Source organism: Schistocerca serialis, chromosome 7, assembly GCF_023864345.2.
Source record: "Schistocerca serialis cubense isolate TAMUIC-IGC-003099 chromosome 7, iqSchSeri2.2, whole genome shotgun sequence".
Taxonomy (NCBI): Eukaryota; Metazoa; Arthropoda; class Insecta; order Orthoptera; family Acrididae; genus Schistocerca; species Schistocerca serialis.
In genome coordinates this window covers 435570287-435586862 of record NC_064644.1, presented here as the reverse complement: position 1 = coordinate 435586862, position 16576 = coordinate 435570287, and the positions used below count along the sequence as shown (strand labels likewise).

General features: G+C 43.2%; 1 protein-coding gene across 1 annotated transcript in view; it reads left to right on the top strand.

Moving 5' to 3' along the window:
• Nucleotides 1–16576, top strand: part of LOC126413138 (O-acyltransferase like protein-like) — a 343086-nt gene that overhangs the window by 97950 nt on the left and 228560 nt on the right. Inside the window, exon 2 of the mRNA XM_050083031.1 lies at nt 9113–9294. Within this exon, the coding sequence (XP_049938988.1) occupies nt 9113–9294 (182 nt within the window). The remainder of the gene's footprint in view (nt 1–9112; nt 9295–16576) is intronic.

Genomic DNA, 16576 nt, shown 5'->3' with positions numbered 1-16576 from the left:
AGGGCACGAGCGATGGGACACAGCATCTCCGAGGTAGCGATGAAGTGGGGATTTTCCGGACGATCATTTCACGAGTGTAGCGTGAATGTCAGGAATACGGTAAAACATCTAATCTCCTACATCGCTGCGACCGAAAAAGATCTTGCAAGAACAGAAACAATGACGAGTGTAGAGAATCGTTCAACGTAACAGAAGTGCAACGATAATGGCTTCCGGAGCCGAAGTCCCACTAGTGTACCCTTGATGACTGCACAATACGAACCTTTACGCCTTGCCTGGGGCCGTCATCACCGACATTGGACTTTTGAGGACTGTAAACATGTTGCCTGGTCGGACGAGTCTCGTTTCAAATTGTATCAAGCGATTGGACTTAATGGTATGGAGACAACCTCATGGATCCATAGTCACTGTACATCAGCAGAGGACAGTTCAATCAGATGAATGCTCTGTAATGGTTTGGGACGTGTGCAATTGGAATGATATGGGACCCTTGATACATCTAGATATGACTCTGACTGCTAACACGTACGTAAGCAACCAGTCAGGTCACCTGCATCCATTCATGCCCATTGTGCATTCCGACGGACTTGGGCAATTCCACGAGGATACTGCGACACCCCGCAAGTATAGAATTGCTGCAGAGTGGCTCCAGGAATACCCTTCTGAGTTTAAACATTTCCTCTTTCTCACCCAACTCTGCAGACATTAACATGATTGAACATATCTGAGATGCCTTGTAACATGCTGTTCAGAAGAGATCTCCGACCCCTCTTGCTCTTACGGAATTATGGGCAACCCGGCAGGACTCATGGTGTCAGTTTCCTCCAGCAATACTTCAGACATTAATCGAGTCCACGCCACGTCACGTTGCGGCACTTCTGCGTGGTCGTGGGGGCCATACACGATATTAGGCAGGTGTACCAGTTTCTTTGGCTCTTCAATATATAAGCAATCTACTATGTTTAGGTACATTTCCAAGAAAAAATTTAAATAACCTTCCACGTTTTAGCTATTGAATCATTGTCGAAAATCATAATAACCGATCAAAAGTATCCGAACACATATTAAAGGACATTAACATCTGGTGAGGCCATGCTTCGCTTTTATGACGGCTTGAACGCTGCTGGGGACACTTTCAGTGAGTTGTCTGAATGTCACTGGAAGAAAGGAAGCCCATTATTCCTCAAGAGCAGGAAGTAGAGAAGGTAATGATGTTGGACGCTGGAGTCTGGAACGAAATCAACGTTCTGACTCATCCGCAAGGGTAATCTATTGGACCGGAACTCTGTACAGGCCAGTCCATTTCAGGAATGTTAGTGTACACAAAACATTGCTGCTTTATGACAAGGTGCGTTGTCATGCTCACACAAGCCTCCATCGTCTGCGAAATGTTCCTCTACTTTACGCAGTACACAATGCTGTGAGATGTGTTGTTATCCTTCCGCTGCTAACGTCTTCTCATGCAAAATAAGGGGAACACAATCAAGGCAAGAAAAACACTCCCAGAGCATAGCACCACCTCCTTCTTACTGGCAAGTAACATTTTCCAGGCATTCGCCGAAGCCAAATCTTACCATCTGATTGCCAGAGGGTACAATGTGATTCATCATTCCAAATCACTCATTTCCAGTCATTCACCGTCCAACGGTACACCACCTCAAGCGTAGCTTACCACTGATTTCATAAATGTGTGGCTTGTGGATACCTGCTCGATCATTGTACCTCACTCTTCTTTAATTCCGTATGTGCAGTTATTGTTCTACGAGTAACTGGTCTGCTGCCAGCATTTTGGAACTGACGAGTGACTTCTTCCGCTGATTTCCTGCGATTTTTTACAACCACCCTCCGCAAGCTCTACGGTCCCCATCTGTCAGTACATGAAGCATGCCTTGTCTTGGTTTCACGACATCAACAGTCCACGTGGGCGGCTATAGAAGGGTTGAAAAGTCCGTGATGGATCTGTTACTCCGGCAGCATCCCATGATTATTCCACGTTCGAAATCACCGTACTCTGCTTACCGACCCGTTCTGTTGTTGCTGCTTTGATTCTGGCAACACAATACTGCCTGTCTCCATTTATACTGGTGGGCTCACGTCTCGTGGCATCTAGTGGTGGATTCTGCATTACATGAGGCTGTCTGGGTATTTTTTATCAGACTGTGTAATTAAGATCAACTTCATCGCTGATGGAACAGAACCGAGAATTTTTTTACATCTCGCAGCCTTTAAAGAATTTTGAAATCACATCTAAATGAGGATTAGGTATGTCATCCGTCATTCAGTTCTCCCTCTGACTTAAAAATAAGGATTGAGGAGGTTACCAACGTGTATCACGGTGCAAACGCAAAAGAGGAGGAAGCAGACCGTCGCCATAGAGGACCGACATCTTCAGCAAAGCGATGACTGCAGGCCTAAACATACATTGACTCATGTGATCCACCTGTCTGCTTTCTCTCTAAGGAGAGAAACCTTTAGGGTCTTTTGAATGGAACAGGAGAGACTGAATGTGACGAATACTGTCAGAGAGATATGGTGGAACAGTAAAGAGAAAAGCCACATGTTGACGTTGAAACAATCAGTCCTACCGATATTCACATTTGACTTCAGGTGTAGGTGAGACGAATACGCTAACTGACAATGTAGCTAGAAATAATAATGAAGATCTCTATTTTGAACCCGCCTTCAAAGAAGGCTACGGTTGCAGTGGAGAGCACACCAAAGGCAGTAAATTCAATGACAGAGCAACAGAGTGCAACCAAAATATTTAATCGTGTACATAGCGCAAGTAAATTATAGGTAATGGCGACCGCTGCAAGGAATGTAAAGCACATATGGCACAATAAGTATCAGAAATATAATGTTATAGCATTGAACATCATTGTAAAAAATTCTTAATCATACGTAACAGAGCGTTTGAAGATTTAAATCTCTCATACTTTATGATTATGTCACGAATGTGATCAAAATGTGAATAATTATTTACATTAAATGCTTACTGAACATTTTAGGCTATCTCATATATTAGTACGCAACATTTTAGGCCACTCCACTAAGAATGTAATGCTTTAATGTTCGGTTACACCGTAAATACTGTTTCTCAAGAATGTCGTTGCCTAAGAACAGCAATTCTCTTCAGGTTCAGAATGAGAAAAGGAAAATTACTCACGACTGCGAGTAACTGTTGTGACTTTCGTTATATACCGATAAAGTCGATATCGATATGGACATCGACCTTAACAAGTCGCGGGATTCAGTGGCGATGTTCTATGTCAAAACAAGACACTTCGCGTCGAGTGGCGCCGCCGTACGAACAACAGTGTCCTACAAAGACGACCATCCCTGGCCATAGACCAGTTAGTGATGTCTACAACATACACTGCCGTAAAGAAAAAGAGCACCCTCATGCACAAGACCATTTTATTGCTAAGTGATGTGCCTGATAGTTCGTCATTGCAAGAGAATGTGATAAAAAATTCAGACTAAATGAGATATAACTGTCGCACTGGGGGCTTCCCAACCAGTCGCATCAATACACAGTGTACCCCCTATGGCGACTAAGTATATGCGTATTCTCGCACTCAAACGGTCGTAAAGGTGGGGAATAGCGTCCTACGATATATTGTCCTAAGCACCTTGTACCTTTTTGTTGAAATTCGGCAATAGTTCTTCGCAGGCTCTGGACAACGAGTAGGTTTTCGCTTCACTATGTTTCATTTGTTTCCAATTGCCGATACATCTGCTGTTCTTCCCGGATAGGAGAGTCGTTGTACTTTCCGTGAAGGGCACGTTGTGTGACAGCATCCGCATGTGGACTTGCGTTGTCCTTCTGAAAAAGAGCATCATCTTCCTGTCGAAGAAATGACAGTAGGACGTGGACAACGACCTGTGCAATATAGTGGGCACTGGTTACTTAATCCTGTAGAAACACCAAATGTGATCGCGAGTTGTAGCTCACACACCATTAACCCTAGGTTGTGGCGTGGTCGAATATATTCTGTAATAGGCCGCCCAACAGGTCTACACCGTACACGTGTCCGTCCACCTCTCGCATACAGACAGAAACAACTGTCATCACTGAAGACGAGTACCATTTCACTCTCTGCTGCATTCTTTCCCGACACCAAAGTGGCCTTGCTTGGAGGTCTCGTAGTGTCAGTGGTAGACCCTCCAGAGGCACAAGTGGTCGTAGTCCTGCTTCAAGAAGACGGTTTTCAAAGGTCCTTGATAGCACATCATATGCAACATTTATCCAGATTTTGCCCTCGATGGTGTTCGGCCGGCCACTGCTGTTGTCTCAATGTGTCGATCTTGACATGCATCTGTACTACCTGTGCTTCCAGAATCTGGTTTATGAGTGTGGTCGTGAGGTAAGTTTCTATGGGACCAAACTGCTGAGGTTACCTCTAACGAGGAGAGCCGCGCGGACCCTGGCAAGGTGCCACATACCTCGCGAGACAATTGAGTGTGGGAATGTTCAACAGGTCCCTGTTGTAAGCAAAGACATCATTGAAGTATTGTGACCAGTATGTTCAGCAATCTGTTTATATATCCAATCCAGCTTCCTGAAGGTCCACAAAGCCGAAGTTTTTCAACAGGAGTACGTACTCCTCGGCGGGGCATTCTTGTACCCTAGAACGAATGCTGCCCACATTGTTCACTTCTAAACTTAGTAGAGTTGCTAACTGCACTGTCAAAACAGAGGCTGAAGAGACAGGCCTCCAGAGCACCACTGACCACCTATTACTGTGAAAAAATAATAAATAACACATCAATAACACTGTTACCTATCAGAATGCCCATATTACACTCTGGTACCACAAATCTCAGACCTTGAGTGAGTTCCATTTTGTTCTACAGTGTATCACCTGACTGGAAACTGAAAACTCGTGCCATTTGCCACGGCAAACATCATCATCTTCAAAAGCAATGCAAAAACGTAAGATCTCGACCTACATGCAACGCTTCTCACCAGGCTCATCCAACCTACTCCTATAAATACTAACACAATCTCACCTCTCTTAAACTGTGAAGTCATCGTCTTAAAGCGTACAGTTAATGATCCTCTTCAAAGCAACCACACCCACTAAAATCAATATAATCTTCACCAGTATGCCCAAACCTAAAATACCGACCTACCTGAGGTACATGAGGCGAGGCTCATCGAACCCACTCCCAAAAATACAAATAAAAACTCCCTGCCCGTAAATCGCGAAGTCATCATCCCTATACGTACAGCTGAAAAGTCACTCCCTTCTAACAACTTCCTGTGCCCTCCACATACCTTTCAAGATTCTATCCGTTTCGCAAGGTTAGTTTTCCAGACTATCCGTCCAGTTAAATGATCCCACATCCTACAACAAACAGCTTTTGGTACTCAGACAACTCAATGCACCTACTCCCCAGATCATGGTAATATCTATTTCGAGCGCACTCGTTTGAACCTAACTTCCAAAGACAGTCCTCACCGAATGAAAATGGCGCAGCGCATGTACAATGGACTACACCAAAACCCACTTCCTCTCCTCCAACATGCACCTGCTTAACGAGAGAAATTGAAACCCATGCATTTCCCTAAACAAAACCTCCCTTCACACTCACCATTCCATATGCTTATCTCTGTAACCCCTACATCTCACTGACAATCCCAATCCAATTCTCCGCTCGCAGACACCACTGCCAATCTCTTGCCCTTACCATTTCTAAATTACCAACATGAGCACCTCATCTTCATCATTCTCTCTCAATTTAAAATATGTGTCCTAGAAACAGATACACATTGGTACTTCCTGAGCTAATAGTCGCAGTTCCTCCCCATGTTACCTGATCCCATTCATGCCCCGAATAGTACGGAAGCCATCTTAGCAGTGTGATTTATTTCTGCCTTTCCCCCAGTAGTTTCTAAGGATGACTGACACGGGATAGTAGGGAGGGGAAGAGGTAGGGAACTTTCTGGCTCTCTGAAGCAAACATTGACGTCCATACTGTCGATACTACGGCCATCGTTTGATCCTTCAGACAGAACCAAGGTTGTATGTTGTGACAGTTTTGAACACGAAGTGTTTGGCCTATTGTTTGTCGTCTCCAGCTTAGAGTTTTGGGACAGTGACATGGCTACCTGATTAACATTTTCTTGTTTCTTGTTTATTCAATTTTTCGTCACAGTTGCTTATAATGTATAAGTTTGCTTTCATTTTCGAATTATTGCCTGTACCTACATTTAAAATTAGAAAGGTTTTTCTGCTTCTTTTTTTCGATCTGTTGTGTGTACTATCACTCGCGTTCTGCTGCCACGATTGTTCGATTTTAGGCAAACTTGTTTGTATTACCACGGGCTCAGGTTTGTAGCTAAATTTACAGGTCCAGGTTGTTGTGCTCAGGTCAGATGGGGGTGTCTGGATGCTAACACTGATCTGTGATAAATCTTGAGTTGAATGACTTCACGAACGTAGCTGGCTTTCTGCCCTTAAGTGCCTTTTTCATCTCAGATGCATTTTTAACCTTTGCCTTCGGGATATTTTTCTCTTCCTGAAATAGTAGACCTTCGTTAATCCAAACTGGATGAGGTTGGAAGCAAATGACAAACATGGCTTTGGCAGTGCACTGCCTTGTTCTTACTCAGATGAACTGCATTTTCCGCACATAGCATGAACTTTAAATAATGTGGTGATATGAAGAAAGCGTTCATGGTTACATTGATTGTTAAAGCAGTGCATAGGATCTAACGCGAATAAATCCTGCTATCCTAATGCAATATTCACGCTCAGTTTCGGTAACTAGAAAGTCAGAATAAAAGATGATGTGTCCTCCATACACCATTTATTCTCTTCATAAAATTTGTGATTTCAGGGACACCTTCGCTTTCCCATTACTCTGGAAACGATATCCATGATATACCGACAGGTCACAACAGTTCACTGTTCATTGTGTACTCTGCCAGTGATTGGTTTGTTTACAAGGCAAGCTTTCATCGTCTCGACCAGGACTGTACAGTTACTACACTTCTTGATAGTTCTAAGTTGTCGTGAAAGTCCATCTATAAATTTAATTACGTATAACTTTGACTGTTTATAAATGAACTATTCATACATTTAATTACAATAAAAATATTACTTTTTAAGGGATGTGGTCTGTTACTTATAATATTTCCTATGATATTCGCTGACGTCCGCAGTGGACTAGCCACTCGATCTGTCTTTGCGTTTTGGGTGTTAATGGTACCAAATGGACCACCCGCACCACTGGGAGTGTTGGAAATGGATGTTGGCTTCATCGAGGTGGCACTAGCACCTATAGACTCAAGAGTTTACCCAGACTGAGGTCCACTTGCTAGAGAAAGCATTATACACATTAGACATGGCAGTTTTTTCAGCTACTTGCACGTCTCAACAGCTATGCATCTCATCGGCGCGCAGCACACCTTGAGATTCCCGCTCCACTGTGACACACAAAGTTCCACCAACAAGCCCCACTAACAGTTACAGAGCACCGCCGCTCACCAGTCCACAGCTAAGGGAACACGTAGCCAGTCCGTGAGGGCTGCTTAGCAGTTAGAACTATCCTGTGGGATTATCGAGATGACCAAGGACGCAGTGGTCATAATCTCCTCCCCCATTTCGCACCCAGTTCAACTCTGATAACAGGGTTGATGCAGCATAGTGTGACGTACCCGTATCTGTCATGCGAGCTCAGTTTGGCTCGGTGCCCAGCCGGGTTAATCATTGCTTCTGTCAGGGGTGCAAGTGTCTATACTAAATTTCATACCCTGTATGCCTCAAATCAAGTTCAAATTTAATACTGTGCTCTTGCTACTATACTCTATATGCACAATGAGCAAATTTAATTATTTGATATCTTTCCTGCTGCTGCTACACTATGTGATCAAAAGTATCCTGACAACTTGATTAATATGACGTAAAAGATCGTGGCGCGCTCCATCGCTAATGCTGGAATTCAACATGGTGTTGGCCCAGCCTTCGCCTTGATGACAGCTTCCACTCTCGCAAGCAAACGTTCAATCAGGTGCTGGAAGGTTTCTTGGGGAATGGTTGCCCATTCTTCATAGAGTGCTGCACGGAGGAGAGGTACCGATGTCGGTCGGTGAGGCCTGGCGCGAAGTCGGCGTTCCAAAACATCCCAAAGGTGTTCTGTAGGATTCAGGTCAGGACGCTCCTTTACAAGGACGTTAATGTCGTGCAACCACTCCGCCACAGGCTGTGCATTACGAACAGGTGCTCGATTGTGTTGAAAGATGCAATCGCCATCCCTAAGGGCCACGCAAAACAACAAGGGGTGCAAGCGCCCTCCATGAAAAACACGACCACATCATAACACCACCGCCTCGAAATTTTGCTGTTGGCACCACACACGCTCGCAGATGACATTCATCGGTGCCATCGGACCGCTCCATTGTGTACGGTGATATCGTCACTCCACACAACGTTTTTCCACTATTCAATCGTCTAGTGTTTACGCTCGTTGCACCAAGGGAGATGTCGTTTGGCATTTACCGGCGTCTTATGTCGCTTATGAGCAGCCGCTCAATTATGAAATCCAAGTTTTCTCACCTCCCGCCTAAATGCCATAGCACTTGCAATGAATCCTGATGCAGTCTGCAATTTCTCTGTGATGGTCTGGATAGATGTCTGCCTATTACCCATTATGACAGCCTTCAACTGTCGGCGGTCTGTATAGTCAACAGACGAGGTCGGCTTGTACGCTTTTGTACTGTACGTGTCCCTTCACGCTTCCAATTCACTGTCACATCGGAAACAGTGGACCTAGGGATGTTAACGAGTGTGGAAATGTCGCGTACAGACGTATGACGCTAGTGACACCCAATCACCTGACCACGTTCGAATTCCGTGAGTCCCGCGGAGTGCCCATTCTGCTCTCTCACCATGTCTAATGACTACTGAGGTCGCTAATATGGATTCCCTGGCTGTAGGTGGCAGCACAATGCACCTAATATGAAAATCATATGTTTTTGGGGATACTTTTAACCACACAGTGTATTTTAGTAACAGCCAGCATATGTAGATTTACATTTTTTTGCAAATATAAGCTTCAGAGGTTTGTGGTGTGCTAGCTCACATTCGGCACATCATTGTTGCAGTGGTCGACGCGAGTGCCAAGTTGGGCTCCGGAGTGCTGACGAACCCCACGCAGCTGGGCAACTTCGACGAGTGCGTGCTCGCCGCTCGCGGCCGCTACTGCCTGGCCCACGTCACGCTGACCGCGCCAGATGGGCTGCCGCCCTGTCAGGGGCATTATTGCTCAGCGTGGCACCACATCAGGGTAAGACACGCCGTAGATAACTATACTGAACAGCCAATGGGACTCTGTGTCACTTGTCGGACACCTTGCAGTACTCAGGCAGTTAGCTAGGTAATTCACGCATCCGCCACGCGGCGCTGCAACTCCGTGGCTATTTTTATCTGTGTGCTCCAATACTGCAGACCACTCGAAGCCATTGCTAGACAAGACTGGACGTTGCCGCTCGCTTTTGCAGCTCAGGGACTACTGATTCCTTTGCGCAGCTACAAACGTATTGCTTGGCTACGCCACGCTACGAATTAATGTGGGACAAACTGCTCAACGAAAGTTTTGGACTAACTTCGCTACTTACAGAGTCCTTGTTCTATGGTCGGAACCATCTTCTGACCAAATGATGACGGTATGCACAGCGTCGTGTGTCTGCACCAAAGAAATACTTCCCCGCATCCTGAGGAGCGTACATAGTTTTGTTCTATATTCACGACCGCTTGCATATTGGGTGACAATCATTGAACTATATGAAATGAATTCGTCATAACTTCTGAACAGTTTTTGTTGTGCGTTACGGCGTTAAAATTGCACTGTTGGCCGCCAGGCATGATGGGAATTAGTATGCGCATACCCACGTGCCTTACTGTTGTCGGCCATTTGCTCGTGATAATGTCACGCCAGAGCGTATAGCGCTTGTGAAGGCCTACTATGAGAGCGATAACAGCCCAGCTGCAGCTCACAGAAGTTTGCGATTGAGTCCCAGTTGAAGACGACCGCTCGAAGTGTGCTAAGAATTAACAATCTTGATTCGCAATTTTGAGAGAACGGGTAGTGTTCGTGATGACAGTGTTGCGAATGTCCGTCGTCAAAATCACCTGAAATCAAGAAGACACGCGCTGTGTTTCAAACCAACCGCAGGAAATCGATCAGACAAGTTGCATAACAGGTGAGAATCAACCACGAGACACTGCCACATTTGTTAAGACCTGCATCTCTTCCCATGCAAAATTCAAACCCATCTGCCATTAAGACCCATGCCATGGAACACCGATGGTGTTTCGCCAACACTATTGTTCACAGATTTGTCGAACAAAATTTTGATGTTAATATGGTTTGGCTTATCGACGAAGCCCACTTTCATTTGGATGGGTTCGTCAATAAGCAAAACTGGCGCATTTGCGCGATTGAGAATCCGCATTTCGCGATCGAGAAGTCTCTTCATCCTCAACGGGTGAATGTGTCGTGTGCAGTGTCCAGTCATGGAATAGTCGGTGCGGTATTCCTTGATAGCACGGTAGCTACCGAACGATACGCTAAGGTTCTGGAAGTTGATTTCATCCCCTTTATCTAAAGCGTCCCTGATTTCGACAAGATGTGTTTCACGCAAGACGGAGCCCGACCCCATCGAAGCAGGGGACTGTTTGATGTCCTGGGGGAGCACTTTAGGGACAGCACTCTGGCTCTAGGGTACCCAGAGGTCACTGGCATGGGCCGCTGTACTCTCCGGATCCGAACACATGCGACTCCTCTTTGTGGGGCTATATTAAACACGAGATGTACCATTGCTGAGCTGAAAACAGCCATTCAGGAGATCATCGACAGCTTCGATGTTCCGACAATTCAGCGGGTCATGCATAAGTTCGTTATTCGTCTGCGCCACATCATCGCCAATGACGGCAGCCATGTCATAAGCTAAATCCGAATATCTGTAGTGACGTTTACGTGTTGAATAAAGTGTGTGTGCGACTTAGTTTGTAACTAATTTACTATTTATGTAATATAATTCAATTCAACCTATCGAAAAAGCACAAATCTAGTACCCCTTGTTCACTATCTTCATTACTCACGGTATTTCACCGATTCTTGGGAATCGGCGAAACACCACGAGTAACGAGCATAATGGGCAAGCGCACTACATTTTTAGTGTGTGGATAGGTTGAAAATTTGGGTCTGCTGCAGTAGTCCACGCAATTGCAAACAACCACAGTGTCCGGATGACTCGGTACTCATAGCATCTGCCTTAATAAGAAGAAACCCGGGTTCGATTCTCGGCCTGACACAGGTTTTCAACTTTCTCCATTGATTTCAATCATTTCACCTTGCGGCCAAGGTCTGAAAATTCTTTGCCTATTAGTGAATAGAGTCCTGAGATCTGTCCTCCAACGTAGTTCCAAAACTGTTCAATAATGCTTTCCAGAGAATTTACACAACGAATACGAAGTGCAAGTTTGCGAAATGGGTTTTTAATAGGGTCAGATCTGATAGATCTGTGACTCAGGAAGTATTCTGAAATGTGTGTCATTCTTTGTATCGGTTTTAGGGAAAACTGTTGCCGTTGGCACGGGGAATCATGTTATACAACGACTTCATCTCAGAAAAGGGAGAGAAACGACCTGATAGCGTTGGCGTTTTCGGCGACCAAATATGGGGTTTCCCAGCAGGAATGATCAATATACAGGTATATGATGGAAGCGGCACTGGAAGAAAAATATCTCATAAACATGGGCTCTAAAATGCATACCTTAACAGCTATGAGTGCTTCTTCATGTTCGGTATTATGAAACAGATCTCTTGTATTGAAAGTTTTTGCTTTCCGTACTTTGGAAATATGGTGTGAACCAAAAAAGAAAAAAAAATCGAAAACATATAGGCTCTAGAGTAGATACCTTAAGAGCTATGAGCACCTTTTCGCTAGAAGAGATGTGTTCCACATTATCGAAGATGAACAAGTGCACATATCTCTCAAGGTATACATTTTAGAACCCGTGTATAGTAGACTTTTTCCACTTCGAGTGATCGTTACCGACAGATTAGTGAATATTGACTGTTCCTCCTGGGATGCGCTGTATATTGTTTGCATTCCGGATGAACGATCGTTAAATAGACGCCACATTTTGATGGAACTGGGCGCTGCCTTACATATCTATTGGTGGATTAATCAGTTACGTTCTCCATATTTCATTTGAACGACTCTTTTACCAAAATGACGTCGTACGACTCACGTTGCTGGATACATGTAAATGTTTAGTGTTAAGATTAATGAACATGTTCATGCAACTCTAGTTAAAAACCAGATTTTTTTTACAGGCTACCCGTTTTTGAATAGAAATTACTACGTGAAACAGAAGGAGTTTCCCAGAAGAAATGATTTTAGGTTGTATTTAAAACTGGCTTTGCTCCTGTTTCGCATTTTATGTTATTCGGAAAATGATCAAAGATATTTTTTACAATAATTGAAGTTCTTTCTGAGCCCGTGCAGCTTTAATGAAGGGCAAGGAAGGTAATTTTCCCTATGTTGCTGTGGGTGTGAACATCATTGTGGTGAATTATTTATGAAGAATTTCATTAGCCAATATATGTATTATGATGGTGTGGTTAAAATGCCTAACTGTGGGGAATGGAACCCACATAACGACAGCGGTTTGTAGAACACAATTTGTGGCTTCAGTCGAAAATGACCATTATACTTGAAGTGGAAGCTCTGGGGAACTGTTAATGTATTGCAAAAGTCATGTGAAAATACTGTAAAAAGTTTCTCAGTAGATGAAAGGAGAGTATACTCCGCATGATTTATCGCCTTAACTTTTACATTTTGCCCATTTTTAGGATTGATTTTCCTAAATATAACGGTGTCCTTCCGTTAATATTTCTATAAAAACTTTATAAAAGTGGAAGACAGTAATATAACTACTCGCTTCCCACGCCCGGGTTCCCGGGTTCGACTCCCGGTGGGGTCAGGGATTTTCTGTGCCTCGTGATGACTGGATGTTGTGTGATGTCCTCAGGTTAGTTAGGTTTAAGTAGTTCTAAGTTCTAGGGGACTGATGGCCATAGATTTTAAGTCCCATAGTGCTCCGAGCCATTTGATATAACTATTGTTAATGTTCCACATGTTTACTTCGACACACTGTATTACAGCAGAATAAGATACTGCAAAAACTGAGCATTATAGTAAAAACCTATGAAGAATTGCACGTGGTAAGACCTGTAATAGGAATACATGCCGAGCTGCGCTTCGTACACACTATCTCTAGTACTCTGCAGCCAAAGCTCTGCTTAGAAACTTTCTGTGTGGTTATAAATGTATACAGGCCAGGCAACTAAGCCCTGAACCTTGCCTTTCAAGGATAGTGCTCTTACCGTCTAAGTTACCCATGCACGGCTCACGTACTGTCCTCATAACTTCACTCCTGCAACTACGTCTCCTCTACTTAACGAACTGTACAGAATCGCTCCTGCATACCGTGCTAGACTACCATTACTGGAAGGACGACGTCGCGACCGGTAGGTTAGTGAGTTATGTCCGGACAATTCAGTCGGTAAGAGCATTGCCGATGAAAGACAAGAATCCGAGTTACAGTAAAAGTTCAAAAACTGGTTTTAGTGTACCAGGAAATTTCTGTACAGCGTCCACTCTACTTCATAGTGATTAATACAGTCTGTAAATTGCTGTCTACCTTTAGGTACCGCTACGGGTGAGTAACAATATTCACTAACTTATGGGTCTTGCCGCTGTAATTGAATCTGTACCGTCAAAATGGTGCACCTTTCAGAGTCCTCGACGTTTTCACACTTGCCATGAGTGGCTTAACTGTTACACTTCGTCGCTGTCGTAGCAAAAGGAAAATTTACCCGGTTATGAATTATGACGTTCAGCCATCGTGGGGTCTTATCTGAACACAAACTGCAAAGAAAAATCCATCTTTCGTTAGAAACAATAATGTTGTTAGGAACTTATTTTCCTTCAAAATTCTGCCGAAACTCACTTCTTGTTGTGTCCGTCTGACAATTGCTTCTGAATAAGGAAAAGACAAAATACTCGTACAAAAAATTTTGTCTCTAACGATTAGTGTGGCCATTTCACAAGTTCAAAGTTCGTGGTAAGTAACATTTTGAAACTTTTAACAAGAACGTGCGCAGCGGTGAAGGGGCAGATAGTAAAGCGAAAGAACGTAGAATGGACAAGGTAAGTCCTCTCTGTACTCCAAGAAATGAGGGAAAACGTGGACGACTGCCCTACGAATGTTACAGGAACAGAATTGATGCTTATCGCTGGAATAGTTTGCAGGTGGTCTTTACCCGGTAGGGGATGTCATTGGAAGTACGTAAATATTAATCACCCAACTGGCTCTATGGATTAAGCCATGAATACGCAGGGTGAGATTTTTATTTTGATAGAGCAAAATATCTCTTTCGTATGAATAAAAAACGGAAAAATATGTATTAAATTGTTTGTAAAAAATGCTATCCGGCGATGTTGGCCCAAGAGGTGGGACGTGGGCTAACTTTCAAACATTAAATAGTAACATCCAATTTTTATTGGAGATTCGGATTCTGCGAGATAAAATACGTGACGATTGTATCTAACATTTCGTAATGTCAATTTGATGGCACTATAAACGACAAATGGCGCAACCGTGTTCCGAAATGGCATTATCTCGAGATAATTGCATTGGATCAGAACGTGTTGGGGAAAACAACTCTGTCTCTTGCAGTTTTCTCTGTTCTGAAACAGTCATTCGTTCATTCACTCATTCATTATTTGACTTCATCCCACTGAGTGCCCGTCGTCCCTCATTTGTTAAATACGTTCCTTCATAACCTGACAGGTTTATTACTTACAATGCAGGCTATTATGATGGAAAAGAGAAATGAAATAATGTTTACACTGATGGATAAAGTGTCAGGACTGTAACCCTATCCACTCAACATTTTCCAGACAATGTGCGATGACGCTCACCTTATTTCGGGTTATTCGGCAGTTCTTCACCGAGGAAACTGTACAACAGCGAAATAGGAACCGTCGAACAGTTGTTGGAGAGAATAATGAAACTGCGATATTAGCTCCAGTGATTCATAACCCCCACATTAGCACTTGTCAATTAAGTCATCAGTTGAGAGTTAGTTGTACTACTGTTCGCCGAATTTCGAAACGTAGAAAATATTATCCGTTTCTCATTTCCCTCCTTCAGGAACTTCATGGCAATTATCCCCGGACAGAGCAACATTTTGCCAGTGCTTTCTTTTTTTTATAATGCCTGCTTCTTATGTTCTCGTATCGTCTGTTACGACTTATTTTGCTATAATACAGCAAATTTCCTACACTGCGTCCATTCATTGTTTCCTAAATAGGCGTTTAGTTTATCGGAAATATCTGTTCTGATATCAAGGGCATATTGTCATTCTGAATTATGATTTGCATTGTTTCCTTCACTGCTTTTACGCTGCACAAGTTTAATACAGGCGAAGAAAGCTAGTATCGCTTTTATACGCCCTTTTTTTTAACCTGATGTCTTCTGTCTTGGTCTATCATTCTCGATTTTTCATCTTACTTGCTGTGTATGTTGCATATTCACCATAACGGATACCTGTTAGCCCCAGGATTACAAATATCGTGCACCACTTAACGTTCTTTTTAGAGAGACAAATCCTGTGAAATTAGGTCGATTTTCTTAAATCTCTAATTCAGTTGTTGGCGTTTCCTGTCTACTGACTTCAACGTTCCCAAAGCCTAGCTGATAATCATCTAACACAGGTTTTCCCAAACTGTCCATGAAGCATTGATGTTCTGCTGAAAGTGAGTATGTGCTCCATGAAACCCTATTAAGAACATAGTGATTTTTTAAACATTTTAAAATTTGTAATGATATCAGTCTTACAAGATAAAATCTAAAATTGACGTAATTACTGAATAAAACTAGTTGTCCTCATTTTTCAAAATTTTATTAATTTTATTAACCTTAAAAATAAACAAGGTGTTCCATCAGTGTACCAGGATTCTCAAAGTATTCTGTCATAGTCTTGGAACATCTGATCCAACAGATGCTCAGATTCATATTCTGTAGTTCTGTATGTCATTCTAGCCAGCAATTGGTGAGCAATAGATGTCATCTGACTGTATGGCAGTTCTTGTATTTATCTGCTCTTTCCATCTTCGAGATTACGTGGGTGGTATTGTTCCTACAGTCTGATTGTATGTCTCCACAGACACAGATGTTACACAGTAACTTAAATAATCTTTTGGTTGCATTCATCTCTTTTATCTATACCACCCGTCTTCATCGATTGCAAGTCTCTCAAACCTCTGAACATTTTAACTATAATGCCTGATCTTCTATATTCTCCAAATAGATATGTATCTCTTCCAACTTTCCACTCTCTCTCTCTCCCCTCCGTTTTCCAAAAATTATTTAAACATTTCTCTTTACTGGATCTGTCTTTTCGATGAGCATTTTTGTTAAGTTTGGTTCACATATTTCCTGCAGCCATTTCGCTTTCAGTTCCTTGAATGGACAATTACCGCGACAAGCGT